Source organism: Nematolebias whitei, chromosome 16 (assembly GCF_014905685.2).
Source record: "Nematolebias whitei isolate Nwh7 chromosome 16, NemWhi1, whole genome shotgun sequence".
Taxonomy (NCBI): Eukaryota; Metazoa; Chordata; class Actinopteri; order Cyprinodontiformes; family Rivulidae; genus Nematolebias; species Nematolebias whitei.
In genome coordinates, this window is record NC_056513.1 from 44,143,097 (window position 1) to 44,162,391 (window position 19,295).

Genomic DNA, 19,295 nt, shown 5'->3' on the forward strand with positions numbered 1-19,295 from the left:
ATATATATATATACATACACACACATATATATATATACATATATACACACATACGTGCGTGTGTACAGTATAGTAGTGTAAGGTGCACTTTGTGTGTGTTTGTACCTCCTCTGCATGTTTTTAACAGATGATATATGTCAGGGCCATAACACTGCTGATGAGCTCGTCTTTGTGCACCTCCTCCATCTCTTCCTAACAACAAATAAAACAGAAAGAAACCTGATTCTCAGAAAACATTGACTTTAATTACTGTTGTCATCACACTTGTAAATAAATCCATAAATCAGACTTTACTTGGCATTCTGAGTTTTTAAATTTATTTATTGCTCGTTGGCTACTACTGTAATTGTTGCCCGCTGGATTCTTAGTTTCTGTGATCATCGTTTTATTTTAGCTTTAATTTTAACCCTAAAATATTCAAATATTATATAACTTTGCAAAATCCACCATCTGTACATTTCCTTCATCCTCTAATCCTTTCTGGGTCACAGGGAGGCGGTGTCCATCTCCAGCAGTGGCTGTATGAGCGGCGGAAGACACCCTGGACAGGTCTCCAGTCCATCAGAGGGACACAGAGACAACTGGACAAGTCTCCGGTCCATCAGAGGGACACAGAGACAAACGGAACAGAACTAGTCTAATAGAGGGACACAGAGACAAACGAGACAAACAATGATTCACCTAGTGGCAAATTCTTCTTCTTTTTTCAGAGTTACTAAAGTACATGCATGTTTTTTGTCTGTGAGAGAAAACCATAGTACGTGGAGAAAAGCCACACATGCACAGGGAGAACATGTACACCACACAGAGAAGCCAGAAGAAGAATCTGCAGCCTTTCTGCACAAAGGTAAACACACCAATGAGTGAGCACGTACATGGTGAATGTTGGTGAACTTAACGAGGCCTTCACAGCAGCACTGTGAGTTTAAACAACCAAAAGAAATCTAAACTCTTTCACAAAACACTTTTAAACCAGGCCTGAGACTCCTTCTTCTTGTCATTGTGGGATTTATGAAAGGACCAAGGCAGCAAGCTGGCAGGCTTGGTTGGTGATTTATGAGCAGTTCAAAAAGTAGTTTGTCCTTGTGCCCATATAACAGTTTTATTTGTCCATATTGGTTTAAAAACCCTTACCGAGTGCTTTACAAGTGTCAAAAAATTTATTATTTATAATCATCTGGGTTCAGCCTACCAACAGTATCGAAAGGCTGTGAAAGGTTGACAGTGGAGGATGTGGAGGTGTCCATCCTGACACGCTAAGGCCTCTTTGTGAGGAAGTTCTTGATCCACAAACCGAGGGGTTCTGAGCTGCAGAGTCTGCAGTTTGTCAGTTTGCAGTGGCTGATGGAGTTGAATGCTGAGCTCGAGTCAACAAACAGCATCCTGACAAGTGTTGACGTTTTCCAGGTGACTGAGTCCAGAGTACAGGGCAATGGAGCTGGGGTTATCTGTGGATCTGCTGGGTTTGTAGGCAAACTGATTTTGGTCAAGGCCAAGTGAAAGGTGAGTTTTGATATGCTGCACTTCATGATGACCGGGGTCAGGGCCGCAGGACGGTGATGGCAGAGGTTTTGAGCAAAAGGTTTAAGGCAGTTGTTGGGCTATGGTTTGCTGCTGCAAGCAGATTGACATATTTCAGCACTCTGCTTGGTTCTCCATCCAGCCCTGGTGTTGACGCAGGACCTACAGAACCTGGTGCTGTTGGAGGATGAGTGGCTGGTCATGCTCCAGTGGTGTCAACAATGTGTCCTCTGCCTGCCTGCAATCCTCAAAGTGAGAGAAGGTGTAGAGCTGACCCAGGAGAGAAGTGTCAGTAGAGCGAGGGATTAGGTGGCATTGTTTGTAATCTGACATGTGAACGACATGCTACATGCAGCGAGGAGTGTTTTCCCTGAAGATGACCTCTGTTCACTTTTTATATCTGGCTTTAGCAGTCTTGATGCCATTATTCAGGTTCAATCTACCCTTTCTGTGGGCGTAAATATCTCGTGACCTCAGTGCTACATCTCTGACCCGGAGCAGTTGGGGACCAGTTGGCAACTCAAAATTGTGAAAAAATGGAATGTTTTTTTTGTTGCAATCTCACTTACCTCTAAGTGTTTGCATATTCAGTGCACATTTGTCTTATCACAAGGGAACTTTTGTGTTTCTCTGTCAGCCTTCGGCTGCAGAGACAGTGGAATTCAGCTGAAGCCAATCGGTGAGCGCGATTCTCATCTCCAAGGCAACGAAGAAGCCCCGAGTTCAAAACAGTTGTCTCATGACAGACGTGGACAGAACAAAGAGCTGCATGCTTTTTAAACTCCAGAACTTTAAGTAAAATCCTGAATTCTACAGAACTTAAACGTCTTAGACTTGCAGAGGACAACTAATTATTCTTCGCTTACTCTTCTGCTTTTATTGTGTACACGACATTGGTTTCATGGTTAAATACATAGGTGTCGCAACCATTATATGTGAAGGGGACATGTCCCCCCCCACATTCAAAAAACGTCCCCCCCCCCCCCACACACACCTACACACATCAGTGTGCCCCCTCCCCAATTACGAATGCTTCTGATGCCCTTGGTTAAATATACAGTATATGTTTTAATCCATTAGCTTCACTTGACCTTTCTCCATTGAAGAAATGAATATTTAATGAACTCATATTTTGTTTCTTATTATTTTTAATCTATCTGTTATTTTCAGTTAAAAATATAACCCTTCCAGCAGTGTTTTACCAAAGCTGATTCAGTATTGTGTGCCAAGGTAAGGTCGGCTCTGAGCATAGTCAACATAGGCGATCGCCTAGGGCACCATCTGCTGGAGGGGGCTCTGCTGCTTCAGCAAAAAAAATAAGTATCCATCCATCCATCCATCCATCCATTCATCCATCCATCCATCCATCCATCCATCCATCCATCCATCCATCAATCCATCCATCCATCCATCCATCCATCCATCCATCCATCCATCCATCCATCCATCCATCCATCCATCCATCCATCCATCCATCCATCCATCAATCAATCAATCAATCCATCCTCTTTACCAGATTCTTCCTTTTCAGGTCGCGGGGGTCACTGGTGCCCATGTCCAGCCATTACTGAGCGAGAGGCAGGGGGACACCCAGTCTCCAGTCCATCACAAGGACACATAGAGACAAATGAGACAAACAACCATTCGCTCTCTCTCTCTCACCTAGGGACAATTTAGAGTTACCAATCAGCCTAACATGCATGCTTTTGGTCTGTGGGAGTACCCGGAGAAAACCCACACATGCACGGAGAGAACATGCAAACTCCACCCACAAAGGCTTCAGACAGGGAGATAATTCTGCAGCAGCTCTAACCACGGCACTCCTGTGTGACTCTCTGTTTCTTTCATTATGAAGAAAAATACAGGAAGAATTTCAAATCGTTGCATTTTTTTTTTTTTTACATTTTACACAACCTTTTCAGAATTCAGTTTCTATCATCATCTCAAGACCCCACACACCTGGTCTGTCAGGAATGCATGATGGGTCCTATGTCCAGCTTTGGGAACCACTGCGTCTGTATGTTTACTTGTGGTAGAATTGAGAGATTTTAGCTTTTATTTGATTTTATTTTTGTACAGGTATAAATGCTAAATGAACTGTACTTGTATAGAGCCCTCTATCTGATCGAGATACTCAAAGTATAGTTCGTCATCTTTTCCGTCTTTTAAACTGTCAAAATGCACTTTTTCTGTTAAAAATTGTAACGAATAACCCCCTGAGCCGCACGGAGACGGCGCTCCGTGACAAACGTCTTTCTAGCTATTTAAAACAACTCGTTCGAACCCGTTTCAGAACCGAGCCGGTCCAAAGAACCGAACCGGACCAGAACAGCGTTTGGAACACAGTTTAAACAGAATAAAGCGTTTCCACAGCTCAAAGCCAGCTTAGTTACACGTAACAGACGTACAATTTCAGCTTACACAAGACTTAATGACACAATTTCAGCTCTTAAAACATTGCCAGCCCAACGCTTAGAACATGCAGCGTTTGCTTGAAAGGCGCAGCTCCAAGCGCGCAGCTCCGGCTGCGTTCAATCACAGCTGATAAACTGTTACTTTTTCAACATGCCAACATTTAAATCAATCTTACACGTTTTTACAGTCATTTATGAGCACGTTAACGGGCCACCAGTTTGTAGTGAGTCACGTGGGTACGTGTCACTAGTTGTAGTATGACAATATATCCCCGTTTATATGCATACTATATTCACGAGTTCTTCATCTTTCTGACTGTAATGTCGTGCATTGAATTTTAACAGAAATGCGAACGAGAGACGTTATTATCTTTGACCCATCAAATGAATGGAGTCATTTATTTTCAGAATCAAAGTTTAACATCAAACATTTACATTAATTTGGCAAAATATGAAAATAATAACAGACAAGTTTCACAAATAATGAACTTCAAATCACTCGGCGGTGATTTGAGGACTTTGCTTCAGATATTTCTAAAAATATCTGTACTGATTTATGAGAGAGAGGTGAGTTTAAGATGAACTGGAGATTTTATCTTACAGAGGAATATGTGAGGGAATTTAATCTGTTTGACCAGAAATTGCACGCTTCGTCAGATCTCAGCTAGTCCACGGTACACTTGGTCGAAGAAGAACTTTACCTTGTTGAAGTTCATCAGCTCAGTAAGAACCCTTCAGACTTTTTCAGCGTCTCCGTTGAGAACTGCTAAAATCCTTGGAGAGTCGTGCGTGGGTCGTTCAAACAGAAATTATAATTCCAAAACGTCTCTGGACCATCTTGAACGCGTTCTGCATCCAAGACTCTGAACTCCTTTCATTCTTTAACTTTCAGCAACTCTTCATTGTCTAAGTCTCTCAGTCTCTTAGACTCTTCAGACTTTTCAAACTCTAACTCTGGAATCTCTTGGAACCGACTGCACTCTGCCAGAACCGGGAAGTCGTCACATTTTAAATGAGTTTACTTCCGAGTTTACTTCAGAGCTTTCTGATTCGTGGATGGACCAGAAAGAGGAGTGGTTTTGTGACGTAAGATGTTATCTAAGCCAAGGTCAGAGAATGAGATTGTTTTAACAACTGACAGAGAGATTATTGCAGAAGAGCAGACTTCGTGGAGTCAACTCTTGGTAATCTTCTGAAAAAGTTTAAACATGACATCTTTCTCGGTAAACATTTTAGTTGACCGAAAACCAACCTTTCACATACTTACGAGCTTAGCTCATTTCAGACAGAAAATCAAGAAATGCATATTAACCTGATTTCTTCTTTGAATGAGGAATAAAAATCATTACTTACTGTTTATGTAAAATAAAAATGAGTAGTTCTTTTCAACCTGTAAGCATTGAGTGAAACTAACACAATTTGATTATCAAAACATTTGTAAGACAGTAATGATTATAAAGAATTGTCTTTTCTGCTTGATTAATTCAAGAAAGAAAGTCATCAGATGGCTCAGACTTATTCAGATCAATGAAAATAACAGTCTCTGTCCATCTGGTAGATTTGAGGTCATCAGGGTCAGATAAGGGTCAGATCATCAGGTCATCAGGTTCACTACACTCTTTACAACAATCTGTGTCTCATTTACCCATTCATACAGCTCTATACTAGATCTCTACAAAGCTAATTGAACAAATCATTCTAAAGAGATTAATCAGAGTTTTATCACATTCATACACTGATGGGACACACATCAGAGGCTATGAGGTGTTCAGTGTCTTGCCCAGGGACACTTGGACATGTGACTGCTGGTGGATTCGAACCCCCAACTCTCCCATTGGAAGACGACTGCTCTAACCACTCGGCCACAGCTGCAATCATAAATAATGATGAATAAAATTATTGATGGAAATGCTGTGCGTTTGGTTTAAATTATATTTATTTTAAAAAATTAATGGTAAAAAATGTAAATTATGAAAGAACATTTTTTTAAGTACAACTACATGTTTTTTGTCAGGTCTGTCAAATAAAAGACTTTGCATTAGCTTCAATGTGGGATGCTTTTATAACTTAGATAACTTTTACTAATTGGCTTTTATAATGTGTGTGAATGTTTTTGTTCAGTGTCCTGAGATGATTCTGTTGGGATTTGGTGATATATAAATAAACTGAATTGAAACAGAAACAATAAAACCTCCTAAAATTTAAGTACTGATACAACAATATTAATTAACAAAGTCCATGCTCAGTAATCCAGGAATACAATCCAACATTTTTCAGTAAGATCATCTGGACAGTTTCTTTTTTTTGTGCTGAAATGTTTCACCTTCCATCCAGAAGGCTTCATCAGTCAATGAAACACACAACACAAAACTGATTCTTCCCCCAGCAGCTTACTCCAAAGTGGAACAAACCAGTTTTGTTGGTGCAGAGCATTATTAATTCTTGTGTGTACTTCAAAAGTAAAAGGATCACAAATTTAAATCAGTTTGTTTATGTAAAAAAGCCAAGTCATTTAAGTTTGTAAATTTGTATTTCTGTTTCTGAATTTTTAGATCAAGGTCAAGATCTTCTTTATTGTCATTCGCATTTCGTGTGGTGGAATGAAATTGTGTAGACAATGTCCCAGTTACATCCAACAAAAGTATAAATTGTAAACAAAACAGTAGTAAGATCTAAGATATGAACTTAGAATACACTAAGCACTTGTAGTACAAAAAACAATACGGAGAAAAACAGCAGGATGAACATGAGTCTGTATGAGCAGATGAGTACGAACGAACACAGCAGCATGAAATAATCAGCAGCATGGATAGTCAGCAGCACATACCAACAGTCAAGTGGCATTATTGTTGCCTTCATGCCTTAATTACAGAAATATCTTTGCTTTTGGACATTTGTTATGATGCGTAACCATAACAACAAGGTTGTTTTTTACAACCGGGAGCAGCTGATTAACATCTCCAAAGCTCAAATAATATCTCAACTACAACCCCAAATCCCCAATGAGTTGAAAAGGAGGCATCATGGACGCAGAGCAGGAGCAAAGAAGAGGGAGAAAGAGGGAAGAATGAAGTTTAAACCATCTCTTCCATCGATCATGATGGGCAACGTGAGATCGCTGGGAAACAAGTTGGATGAACTTCAAGCCCTAACAAGGACCCATCCAGAGTATTGGGAATGCAGTGTTATGCGTTTCACTGAGATATGGCTGCAGGATCATATCCCCGACTCCAGCGTTTCATTGCCAGACTTTCTGACCGTACGAGCAGATAGGAGTGGCAAAAGGAAAGGAGGTGGGTTGGCAGTGCTTGTGAACAACAGATGGTGTAATCCTGGACATGTTACTGTGAAGTGTCGTCTCTGCAGTCCAGATATTGAACTGTTAGCCCCAAGTTGTCGTCCATATTATTTGCCAAGAGAGTTCACCAGTGTTATTTTGGCAACTGTTTACATTCAACCCAATGCTGTTGCCGAGGCTGCGTGTGATGTCATCAGCTCCATGGTTGCTAAGCTAAAGACACAACACCCTAGTGCGTTTGTTGCAATATCTGGGGATTTTAATCATGTTTCTCTCTCTGCTACACTTCTGACATTCCAACAGTTTGTCAGCTGCTCTACCAGAGAAAACAAAACGCTGGACTTGTTTTATGCAAATGTCAAGGATTCATACATCGCTAAAGCAAGACCCCCTCTTGGCAAATCAGATCAAAATCTTGTGTTTCTCTGCTCAAAATATAAACCCCTTGTTCAGAGGCAACCTGCAATAAAGAGAACAGTGAGAAAATGGTCAATGGAAGCTGAAGAAGCCCTGCGGGGTTGTTTTGAGGCTACAGACTGGGATGCACTGTGCCAGCCACATGGAGAGGACATCAATGCCATGACTGAGTGTGTGACTGACTAAATAAACTTCTGTGTAAACAACACCATCCCCACCAGAACAGTGAGATGCTTCCTCAATAACAAACCCTGGATTACCACTGACCTGAAGGAACTGCTAGACCAGGAAAAAAGAGCCTTCAGGGAGGGAGACAGAATTATTGAGGAGCACACAGAAGCAACTAAAAGTCAAGATAAGAAACAGCAAGGAGGTGTACAAGAAGAAGCTGGAGAGCAAGCTCCAGCAGAACAATATCAGAGAGGTGTGGTCAGGGATGAAACAGATCACAGGCTTCAAGCAGAAGAAGGATCAGAAGGATGGAAGCCTGGACAGAGCCAACGAACTGAACACGTTCTTCAATAGGTTCAGTTCAGGAACAAGCTCAGCATCCTCCTCTCTTGCCCACAGCCAAACATACATACCACCCTCCATTGACCCAAGGCTGTCCTGTCACACCTCAAATACTGTATCTACCACCTCAGTCATGGACCCTTCTTCTACATGTTGGTCTTCAACCAAATCAGATCTGATACCTCCTTTGCCTCCCCCCTCTGCATCTCCAGAAGTCAGGTGAGGAAGCAGCTGGAGAGACTGAACAAGAATAAGGCTGCAGGTCCAGATGGTGTCAGTCCCAGAGTCCTGAAGGTCTGTGCAGATCAGCTCTGTGGGGTTCTGTAGCACCTCTTCAACATTAGCCTGACCCAGGAGAAGGTTCCAGTGTTGTGGAAAACATCCTGTCTTGTTCCAGTGCCAAATAAATCACACCCATCAGTCCTCAATGACTATAGACCTGTTGCCCTGACATCCCACATCATGAAGGTCCTAGAGAGACTTCTGCTGACCCACCTGACTAGAAAAACAAGCACATATCAGGACCCACTGCAGTTTGCTTATCAGCTTGGACTTGGAGTTGAAGATGTCATCATACACCTGCTTCAGCAAACTCACTGTCATCTAGAAAAGGCAGACAGCTCTGTGAGAGTCATGTTCTTTGATTTCTCCAGTGCATTTAACACAATCCAGCCTGATTTACTTTGTCAGAAGCTCCAGAAGACTCAGGTGGAGGCCTCAACAATCGCCTGGATCAAAGACTACCTGACGGACAGACCACGGTTTGTGAGACTGAAGGGTTGTGTGTCTAACCAGGTGGTCAGTAGCTCAGGAGCACCACAGGGAACTGTACTGTCACCATTCCTTTTCACTCTGTACACCTCAGATTTTCAGTACAAACCAGACTCCTGTCATCTGCAGAAATATTCAGATGACTCTGCAGTGGTCGGGTGTATCAGAGATGGACAAGAAGCTGAGTACAGGGAACTGGTGGACCGCTTTGTGGCATGGTGTGGAACAATCATCTCATCTTGAATGTGAACAAAACAAAGGAGATGATTGTAGATTTCAGGAGAAACAGGAACAAGTCCAACCCTATTTCCATCATGAGAGAAAAAGTGGAGGTGGTGGTATTTTTGAATTGAATTGAATTTTAGAGCTTCGACAAGAAGGAGTTTTTTTCCTCGAGGTCGGCTTGTTAGCTTAGCTCGTAGCTTAGCTTCTCAGCTTAGCTGCTTTTAGCGAAGAGAGAAAAAAAGAAGAGAAGAAACGATAAAGCCAATAAATGAAAATGAGGTCGATAATTTTCATTCATCGTGCGATTAATTGATTTATTGTTTATCGCGACAGGCCTAGTTTAGCGTATATCTTAGTTTACATCTTAGATCCTGATTTACTGTTTCTTTTTACACCATGGCGGCTGTGGCTGAGTGGTTAGAGCAGTCGTCCTCCAATGCGACAGTTGGGGGTTCGAATCCACCAGCAGTCACGTGCCTAAGTGTCCCTGGGCAAGACACTGAACACCTCATTGCCTTTGATGTGTGTCCCATCAGTGTATGAATGTGATCTAAAACTCTGATTAGTCTCTTTAGAATGATTTGTTCAATTAGCTTTGTAGAGATCTAGTATAGAGCTGTATGAATGGGTAAATGAGGCACAGATTGTTGTAAAGAGCTTTGAGTATCTTGAAATAGATAGAAAGGCGCTATATTAGTACAGTCCATTTACTTTATATTTTTGCTATTTTTGGGTCTAACTGGGACGCTGTGTACATAATTTTGTTCCACCTCACGTACCACATGTGGTGAAATGACAATAAACATACTTGAACATAAACTTGACTTCGTATATCTGGTCACTTTTCAAGATGATACTGTATCTTTTCACAGGGCAAAGATTTTGTAACCATAACACAGATCAAACTTTTCTTAGGATACACAATTCCAATTAATTTATCACAAACAGCAACAGCTCAGATGGTTAGCTGATAGAGAGCTGATGGTGGGAAAACTTTTCTTGAATTTTATTTTAATTCGACTTAAAAACAGTTCTATTCAATATTTAGTTGCTATTTAGTTGTTTCTTTTAAATAAATGTAAACGTTTCATTATCTGTGATGTTTTTCGATTCTACTCCAAAGTAGCGGAATAAAAAAAAATTGATTTTCACACATTTTCACAGGGGTTGTACACTAAATGCTGAAGAGATGTAATAAATTTGATAGAATTACCAACTCTTCCTCCTCTCTCCGTCAATTGGTCGGCTAGCTCTTCTTGAAGCCGCTGCTGTTGCCTGGGAGGAAGCCTCCACAAAGCCTGACCCATCTGTAAGCAGAGCAGACACAGCAGACCCACAACACAGAAAGGCATTAATAGAATGACATGAAACAAAATTCATTCATTCAACCTTTATTTAGACAGTAAATCCCATTGAGCCTCCAGGACTCATTTACAAGAGACCTGATTTCAACAAAGAAAGATGACAACAATGGGCAACAGCGACAACAATAAACTGTTATAAAAAGTCATGCAATTTTTATTTTATTTATTTATTTAACAAATAGAATGGCAAAAAAAAAGTAAAGTAAAAAGAAAAGAAAAGTAACAAAAAACAGCTAGATTCTAAGGCGGATGTAGAAAACTAAAAACAGGAACATGTCTGCAGTGAGGAAAATGCCATGATGCCAACGAGCCAGATGACGTGACGCTTATTTATTGCAACTCTGACATTGTCCTTTAATAATCTGTAAGTCTTTCATCAACTGAATAAAAAAAAATCATGTTTACTTGTTTACTGATTAATAAAATAGATTTTTAATATATCAGATATAAAACATCGTCTTCTTCTGCTGTGGCTTCAGTCTTGACTAGAGTCTGAAGTACCCATCGCCTTTGTGAGTAATTTTCTGTCCGGCAATTTGGGAGTCTCCATATCCCATACTGAGACATTGAAATGAATGCTAGGAATGAGAACTTTATGAATGATAGCTTGAGAACTGCTGATCCGTTTCATGTTGCTGCTGATCTGTTTCATGTTGCTGCTGATCTGTTTCATGTTGTTGCTGATCTGTTTCATGTTGCTGTGTTCATTCATGTTCATCTGCTCACACAGACTCATGTTCGTGCTGCTGTTCAACGTATGGCTTTTATGCTATTAGTACTTAGTGTATATTTAGTTGATGTTTTTCTTAGTTCATATCTTAGATCTTATTACTGTTTTTCTTTTACATTTTATTGTTGGATGTAACTGGGACCCTGAGAACACAATCTTGTTCCACCACATGTACCGTAGTGTGAATGACAAATAAAGAAACTCTGACTCTGACTCTTCAGGGTACTTGTGTAACCCCGGTTCTCAGAGAAGCATGAGTAAAGGCCCCCACAGACTCTAGCATACCTCACTCCGTGGAGGTCCGCGCGTACCGGATTAGAGTCAAAGCGGACGCCCGCAGGGCATGTCCGTGCAAAGATCAATTTTTACGACCGCGTACTAGGCGTACTCTGTGTTGCACAATAAACTGCCTGGTGACGGACTGTTTTGTATGCGACACCAATGTATTAAATTCTCTTCCGTCATCCCTGTTTTTTTTTAATGGCCTTTTCTTTTGTTTTTGTTTTTTTTCCCTCAAGAGGCAGCGATCTCTTCCTCCTCGTCCGTTGACGGCATGATTGAAATTGTGAAAAATTAAGGAATTTGTCATGAGAGAATTAAAATCAGGCCCAGCGTAGCTGAGGGAGGATATGGAGATTTCCTGGTGGGCCAGTCTGATGGGTGGGCTGCAGGGCCAGCGCTCCCAGGTTTTTTTTTTTTTACAAGTTTTTATTAACAATATATAAACATAGAACACCACTGCCGCTTGCTGCCACCTCTCTTTTTTTTTTGCGACCTGTCAATCAATCCAGTAGGCGTGTCAGTAAATGACCAATCTGCGAACTCAATTTGTCCCGAAGGTAAATGCCCCTTGCCTGCGGCGCTGGCTGCAGCCGGTCAGGGTGGACGCTCGAGTATGAAGTCTCAACTGTCTGCAGACAGGACCGCACTAGTATGTGGGGGTGTAGTGAACTAGGCCTCTGACCAAAACCTGCCTCTGAAGACCTTCATGGGACAGGAACTGTTATTTCATTGATTTGAATCCAGAAATACAAATTAGCTCATCCAGAGACTGTTTAATTGTATCCTGAAGTAATCAATTGAAAGAACACTCTTCTTTTTATATTATCATTACTATTTTACAATATCTTGATAATCAAAGTGTGTTTAGTTCATATCATTTCTAAAGTTGACGTGAACCACTCATTTTAAATCAACTGTGAAACAGTATTAATGATTTTTTTTAATCCTCATTTAAATGAGAAATCAAGTTAAATGTCTATTTACAAAGTAATTATGCATTTTGATCTTCTGTCTAAAGGAGAAGTAGTGATGTCGGTCAAAAGTCTGAGACAGTCAGAAAGAAGTTATTAGAACGGGCTGTATTGTTTTTAAACCTAGCAGACGGTAAAAAGAGAAACACTGGCATCTGCGTTCCTCTCACTTCGCCATAACATTTCTCTGTCTGTACTAAACGTTCCTAAACAATTCTGAACCCTCTGTTGACTTTTAATAACCCTCTGACATCACTAGAACCACCCCCTGTTGGTTGTTTCAACCAATCAGGAAGTATTAAGTGACCGGAAGTGAGAACTTTTTAAAAATTGACACTTCCTGGAACTATTCAGTCGTCTACGGAGTCTTCTCCGTTTTCTCAAGTTTTTCCGAGTTCTTCTGAAGTCTTGGATCTGCGTTAAACTCAGTCTTTGATGGAGTCTTCTCAAGCCTTGTGGAGTCTTCCACTTCTGAGTGGAAACTCTGATGGACTCACATATGCTTGCTGTGAATCCACCCGGGTGTAATGCCTCCAACTTCGAAGGGAGCTGAGCCTGTTTGTTGAACGGAGTAAATCAACACGACTTCTGACGATGACCAGCCGCTCTTACCGGAGACGCTGGAAGGTAGCATTGAAATGGACCCGACACCGGAGCGGATTTATCTCCTGTGAAGGTAACGAGTCGTCACGTGCTAAGTGTACCGGAGGTTTGAGCTGGTGATTGAAAGAAGCGTGCCAATCCTAGTCAACAACAAACACCTCTCTTCACCCATCTTTTCTTTAAACCTCTAAACTCCTTCCTTTAAACTCTTCTATTTTGCCAGTAATCTAGATGCCTTCAGAAATGTCTTGTTGTCTTATTAGTAAAGCGTGTCAAGTTTTATTAATCAGAATCAGATCAGCTAATCACGTGTACACGTTCTGATGTTAAATTTTGATTCTGTTAAATAAATGACCGCATTTATTCTGATGGGTCAAAGGAAAATTAACGTCTCTTGTCACTGATTAAACAATCCTCACAGTTACCTCGTCACATGGCATTAATTTAACTCGAAAAAGAAAGAACCCGTTATATTTAAATAATTAGTAGTGAAGGTACAGTAAGCTGTCTCCCACTTTCACTACATTTAGTGGGACCGTACGTGTTTTAAATAACACATTTGGTGGGACAGTATGTCCACAGCGAAGCTGTCCTTGACACACTACAGGAGCCTTAAGATGTCTCACCAGACAATCCTTCTTGCTGGGGCAAAGCAAGAGTTGCTTATTTCAAATTATGCTGCACACAAAAAGGATGGTGACAGGCGCTGCGACCACCAGCCAATCAGGATTGGAGTAATGAAATAAGTGCTTCTGATGAATACGAAGGGGAGGTGTATCCAATAATGAGATCTCACTCATGCTACTCTGAGAACCGGTGTTACACAAGTAATCACAAGTTTCACGGGTGAATAGAAGGCCATGTTGATAAAGCATTGTGTGAACTTTTCAGTTGAGTACTCATTTGCTGTCATATTAAGTGAGACAGAATTACATAAGACAATGTTAAATGGCCAAAATAGCCGAAAAGTGTTTGAAATATTTTCAAAAATGTGGAAGACATCTCTAATAGCCAATTTAAAACTAATTGTACAAGTCAGCTTCATGTGCGGCCAAGGTGATTTTCTGACCCAACTCCTGTTTTGTATGGGCCTGATCCCCCTCAGTCAGATCACTGTCAGCCAGAACCAACAACCTACAGAGAGTTAAGTTCAAGGTCAAGGTTTCTTTATTGTCATTTGCATCTCATGTGGTACATGTGGTGGAACGAAATTGTGTACAAAGGGTTCCAGTTACATCCAACAAAAGTATAACTTGTAAAAGAAAAACAGTAATAAGATCTAAGATAGGAACTAAGAAATACACTAAACCACAGGCGTCAACCTCCAGACCTCGAGGGCCGGAGTCCTGCAACTTTTAGATGTGTCTCTGATGCCACATGGCTGAATCAAATAAGGAGGTCATTAGCAGGACTTTGGAGAACTTGACTGCACTGAGAAGCTAATTCAGTCATATGACTCAGCTGTGTGGCATCAGAGACACATCTAAAAGTTGCAGGACTCCAGCCCTCGAGGTCTGGAGGTTGACACCCCTGCAACTAAGAATACACCAAGCACTAGTAGTACAAAAACAATACTCCGAACAACATCAGCACAAACATGAGTCTGTGTGAGCAGATGCGTATGAATGAACACAGCAACATGAAATGAATCAGCAGCATGAGATCAGCAGAATGGAAAGTCAGCAGCACATATCAACAAACAAGTGGCATTACAGTGATTTTTTTTCAGTGATAATCGTGATTAGGGATTCATGAGTCTAACAGCTTCAGGGTAGAAGCTGTTCCTCAGTCTGGTGGTTCTACACTTAATGCTCCTCAACCTCCTTCCTGAGGGGAGCGGGGCAAAAATGTGTGTGCTGGGTGAGTGGGGTCCTTCATGATGCAGGTGGCCCTCTTCCTGCATTTAGAGGTGTAGATGTCTGTGATGGTGGGGAGGCTGGTTCTGAAGAATGTCAAACTCTAAGTCCAAGGACCAAGCCATCAACATATATGCTGTGCCAGGCATCAAAAACACCTGTAGTATAATAGTCTGACGAAAGGAGGAGATCAAGACACAGATCTTCCTCACAAGTAGGCCTGTCACGATAACAAATTTTGCTGGGCGATTAATTGTCTCATAAAATATTGCGATAAACAATAATATTGTTTGAAATTTGCCAATAATTAGTCATTATTGTCAAATTTAAGAAGAAATTTTTAATTTGTGTTGTGTGGTACCTTTCTTGACCACCAGATGGCAAAGACTGTTTGAACCGAAGGATGGATAGTGAGGGAGCGAGCAGCATGTCTCTGTAAGAGAAATGGGAGGGAGGCCCCTTGACGTGACATGGGCTGTCTCTCTTCGGTTCTCAAAATGGCGGACGCTCGGTGTTGTTTGAGCTCTTTAGCATAGCATTTTACACACAAAGTTTTTAATTTAAAAAAATGCAGTAAACAAGTTCTCAGATTCTTTTTGCTGAGAAAAGCTTTTTACACAAAGGCACGTGTTTCAACCATGAATTTTGGAGCTTGGACAAGACGGAAGTTTTTTTTCCCCCGAGGTCGGCCTGTTAGCTTAGCTCGTAGCTTAGCTTCTCAGCTTAGCTTCTCAGCTTAGCTGCTTTTAACGATCCAAAAACACGATTTTTGACGGTTAAAATGGATTTTAAAGAGAAAAGATAAAGGGAGGGGTCAGTGAAGAACACCGGAGTTGAGCCTTTTGTCATCCAGCGTCTTCAGTAGAAAGAGAGACACCAAGAAACGATAAAGTCGATAAATGAAAATCAGGTCGATAATTTTCATTTATCATGCGATTAACTGATTTATTATTGTGACAGGCCTACTCACAAGAGGGTTTCACCCCAAGTCCAGCACTAAGACTGTACACCAAGACAAAGGAGGGTGACAGAGGACTACTGAGTGTCTGAGCCACTATACAGGATGAAACAACCACGACCCTGAAGTACATCATAAGTGAATGTCTCAGGCAGCGGAAACACAATTTGGAAGAAGAGAAACAACAGGAGCCATCGTGGAAACGATAAGCCTCTGCACAACACGTGCCGCCATCAGATTGTGAAGGTGGCTGATACCAACAAATCCTACCAGAGGTTACAGAGGGTTGGACTGAAGGACAGAACAGAGGCACTAATCATGGCAGCACAAAAGCAACAGTACATAATACACTGAGTACATCATTTCGTTCCACCTCATGTACCATGTGATGTGAATGACAAACGACTTGATCTTGAATAGAGGCCGAGGTCGACTATACCAGTCAAGACCCAAGACACAGAAAATTCAAAGACTGACCCAGCACGTTGCAGAATGTACGATGCAGGCAGGCAAGGCGTGTACCTGTTGTGTTCGCAGCTGCAGAACAACCAGACCAAATGAAATCAGTGGCTACAACAACAGTTTTGAACATGGGCCCAAAGCAAAAAGAGTTCTGGTGAAAAGAGGTCTAGTTTCATCTCCTCCCTACAGATGAAGAATTAAGAAGAATGTTGCTGAAAAATGTGAATTTGAAGAGAAAACCCAAAACTCTGCATGTGAGCTCATTTCACTTGTTGACAAACGGCCGACGGAGGAAAACCTGCATCCTACTTTGTGTCTGGACGACAATAAACCACCGGAGAAGAGACGCCGGATCCTCAGAAGATTGAAAACAGTGACGAGAACATCAGGGATGATTTCAGGTGTATGGAGGTCACAGCTTTATATTTGTTCATCTTCACTTTTGTGATTTTCTCTGTAATGAACCCAAACTCAGTGATGGAGGACTTTAAGACTTTGTGTCTGATTTAAGATCAATAAGATTGTGTCCCACCTCTTTTAACTAAACACACGACCTTATTATGGTGGAGACACTTTTCAGCTTGTTCATCGCTTCACCATCTGAAGAACCGAGTCAGTGAAGCAGCTAAACATGCTAGTATCCATCCACCCATCCATCCATCCATTATCTTTTACCCGCTTCATCCTTTTCGGGTAGCGGGGGTCACTGGTGCCCATCTATCACTGTGCGAGAGGCAGGAGACACTCAAACTAAATATGTTAGTAGATGTAATGTGCAGCCACTTCTTCAGCTCGTCCTCCATCCCTGGTCCTCAGCAGCAGAGGTATGATCATATTGTCCTGTTGGAGCTCTGACAGGTGGTGTTCCTACATGTTTAAATTAAATCCACGATTGGAGAAACTACATCAGCTCGAACTGTTCGCACAGAAACAAACATCAGTTCTGGTCTGCGCCGGAAATTGCGCCCACAATTCACACAAGGCAGCACGGGGGCAAGGAACAAGGTGGCTAGATTAAACAAAATAAAATTAAAATCTAAATCCAAATGCATGTTATATGGTCAAAATGTTTCAGATTTATGAGAAGAAGAAAAAACAGCAGTATATAGTTTTAACTCGTTAACGTAAGTGAAAGTAATTCCAGACATTGAGCTCTGGTTAGACTAAGCAGTAAAGTACTTCATTACCCAGTTCTGTTCTGGTCAGGGTGGACCGGTTCAGCACGTGGTTGTTTGATTACAGCAGTAGTAGCACGTCAGGTCAGCGTTTTGCCTCGACCTGTTAGGAGAATTCCCCCATCTTCTGTTTTAACATTATTCACAGTATGATTATTTGAAATAAAAGGCTTTAAAATGTGTTTTGGGACTGATGGCGCAGCATACATGCTAACAACGTGTGGCTTTCACATGTCAACAGTAGCACAAGTATCAGTAATCCTCTGTTTTGCCGTTGCTGTGTAGCACATGTATCAAACCGCACGTTGATTTGTGGGTTTGGGGCGACCCCCAGTGAAGTCAACGATGGACACGTTATCAACGTTAGAAAATCCAACTGTTGCGCAGCTTAAGAACTTTTGTTGGTTTGTCAAGTACCTACTGTATTTCTAATCTGTGTAATAATATTTTTGTCAAGAGCTGTTCGTTCGTTGGGATTGAAATGTAAACCCTGCAATGACGAGTGATCTCACTGAAATAATAAAGTAATTTATGTATTTTACTCTTCTTTCAGCTGCTGCCTACCACGCACTAAGACTTGATAATGGTTTTTACGCCGGACGTCCTTCCTGACACATCCACAGACCACTGAGCTACCACAGCCCTCTGTGTGGAGCAGAGGGTGGGGGTTAAGGGCCTTGCTCAAGGGCCCAGAGTGGGGCAAATGAGGGTGGAGGCAGGTGTGGGCGTTTGATGTCGGTCTGGGGAATCGAGCTGTCGACCTTCAGATCACAGGCCCACGCTCTCTACCCTCTGCGCCACCACCTCTCCAGAAAAATGAAAGAACCTCCTTAATTCATATGGTAAATAGGGAAACTGATGATGACTGTTGCTTGACTACATTCACTGTTTTTTAAAGAGAATTTAAAAATATACACAAATATTGTGAACCTTTATTAGAGAAACATTTCTATGGGTGGATCTTAGTGAACTGTTATTTTAAATGATATATTTGAGTGATACTGTTGCACATAGCAAGAAGGCAGTGATGAACAGACAGGCTGGGTGTGTTCTTCACTCTGTGTGTTCACTTTTTGCATGGTTTTATATGTTTTACTTTATTCACATCCTATCTATTTGTGCGTGTTATAAACTGTTCACTTATACTTCATCACACGGAGGTGGAAAACTTGTTTGCATAGATGCAGCACAGTTTTTCTGTAGACAGAAACAAAGAAAAGTAACTTTCGAGACTGGCACCAAACGCCAGTTAAAACTAGTTTTTCCTTGAAAGATGAGAAATATGACTGCGTGGTTGCCAAGGTAACCTTGGATTGACCAGGTGGTCAATCAATAGGAGAAGATACCCCTCCAGGAGGGAGGTGGGTTCATGAAGAGCTTATATTATCCTGAAACAGGAAGTAGCGTCAGACAATCCTGAGCAGAGCCACTTCTCAGGTGAAGTACACCTCCATTGTCTCCTGAAATGCATTTCAGTACTTTGATTTTGTAATACTTTAACTGTGGTGTGTATTAAAACTCTTAAACTAAGGTGAAGTCTCCTGGTGATGCCACTCGATCCAAACAACCCGAGAAAGGTGTTCGTACCTTTCAACAGCAGCCAAACAGCTCGTCCAGTGGCCGCTCCCGTGCATATTTAAGTGAGTGGTACAGATGTGTCGTTACAGTAACGAGGTCGAGTCTGGTCCTCTGGACAGTTCTCTGTGGAAACGGTTCATCTTTTAGCCTGAAGACA

General features: G+C 41.5%; 1 protein-coding gene across 1 annotated transcript in view; it reads right to left on the reverse strand.

The window, feature by feature from the left end:
• The window catches only part of fbxo8 (F-box protein 8), a 43,213-nt gene that overhangs the window by 23,059 nt on the left and 859 nt on the right, over positions 1-19,295 (reverse strand). The window contains exons 2-3 of the mRNA XM_037690016.1: positions 10,373-10,466; positions 106-192 (exon numbers count right to left, since the gene is read on the reverse strand). Coding sequence (XP_037545944.1) covers positions 106-192; positions 10,373-10,466 — 181 coding nt within the window. The remainder of the gene's footprint in view (positions 1-105; positions 193-10,372; positions 10,467-19,295) is intronic.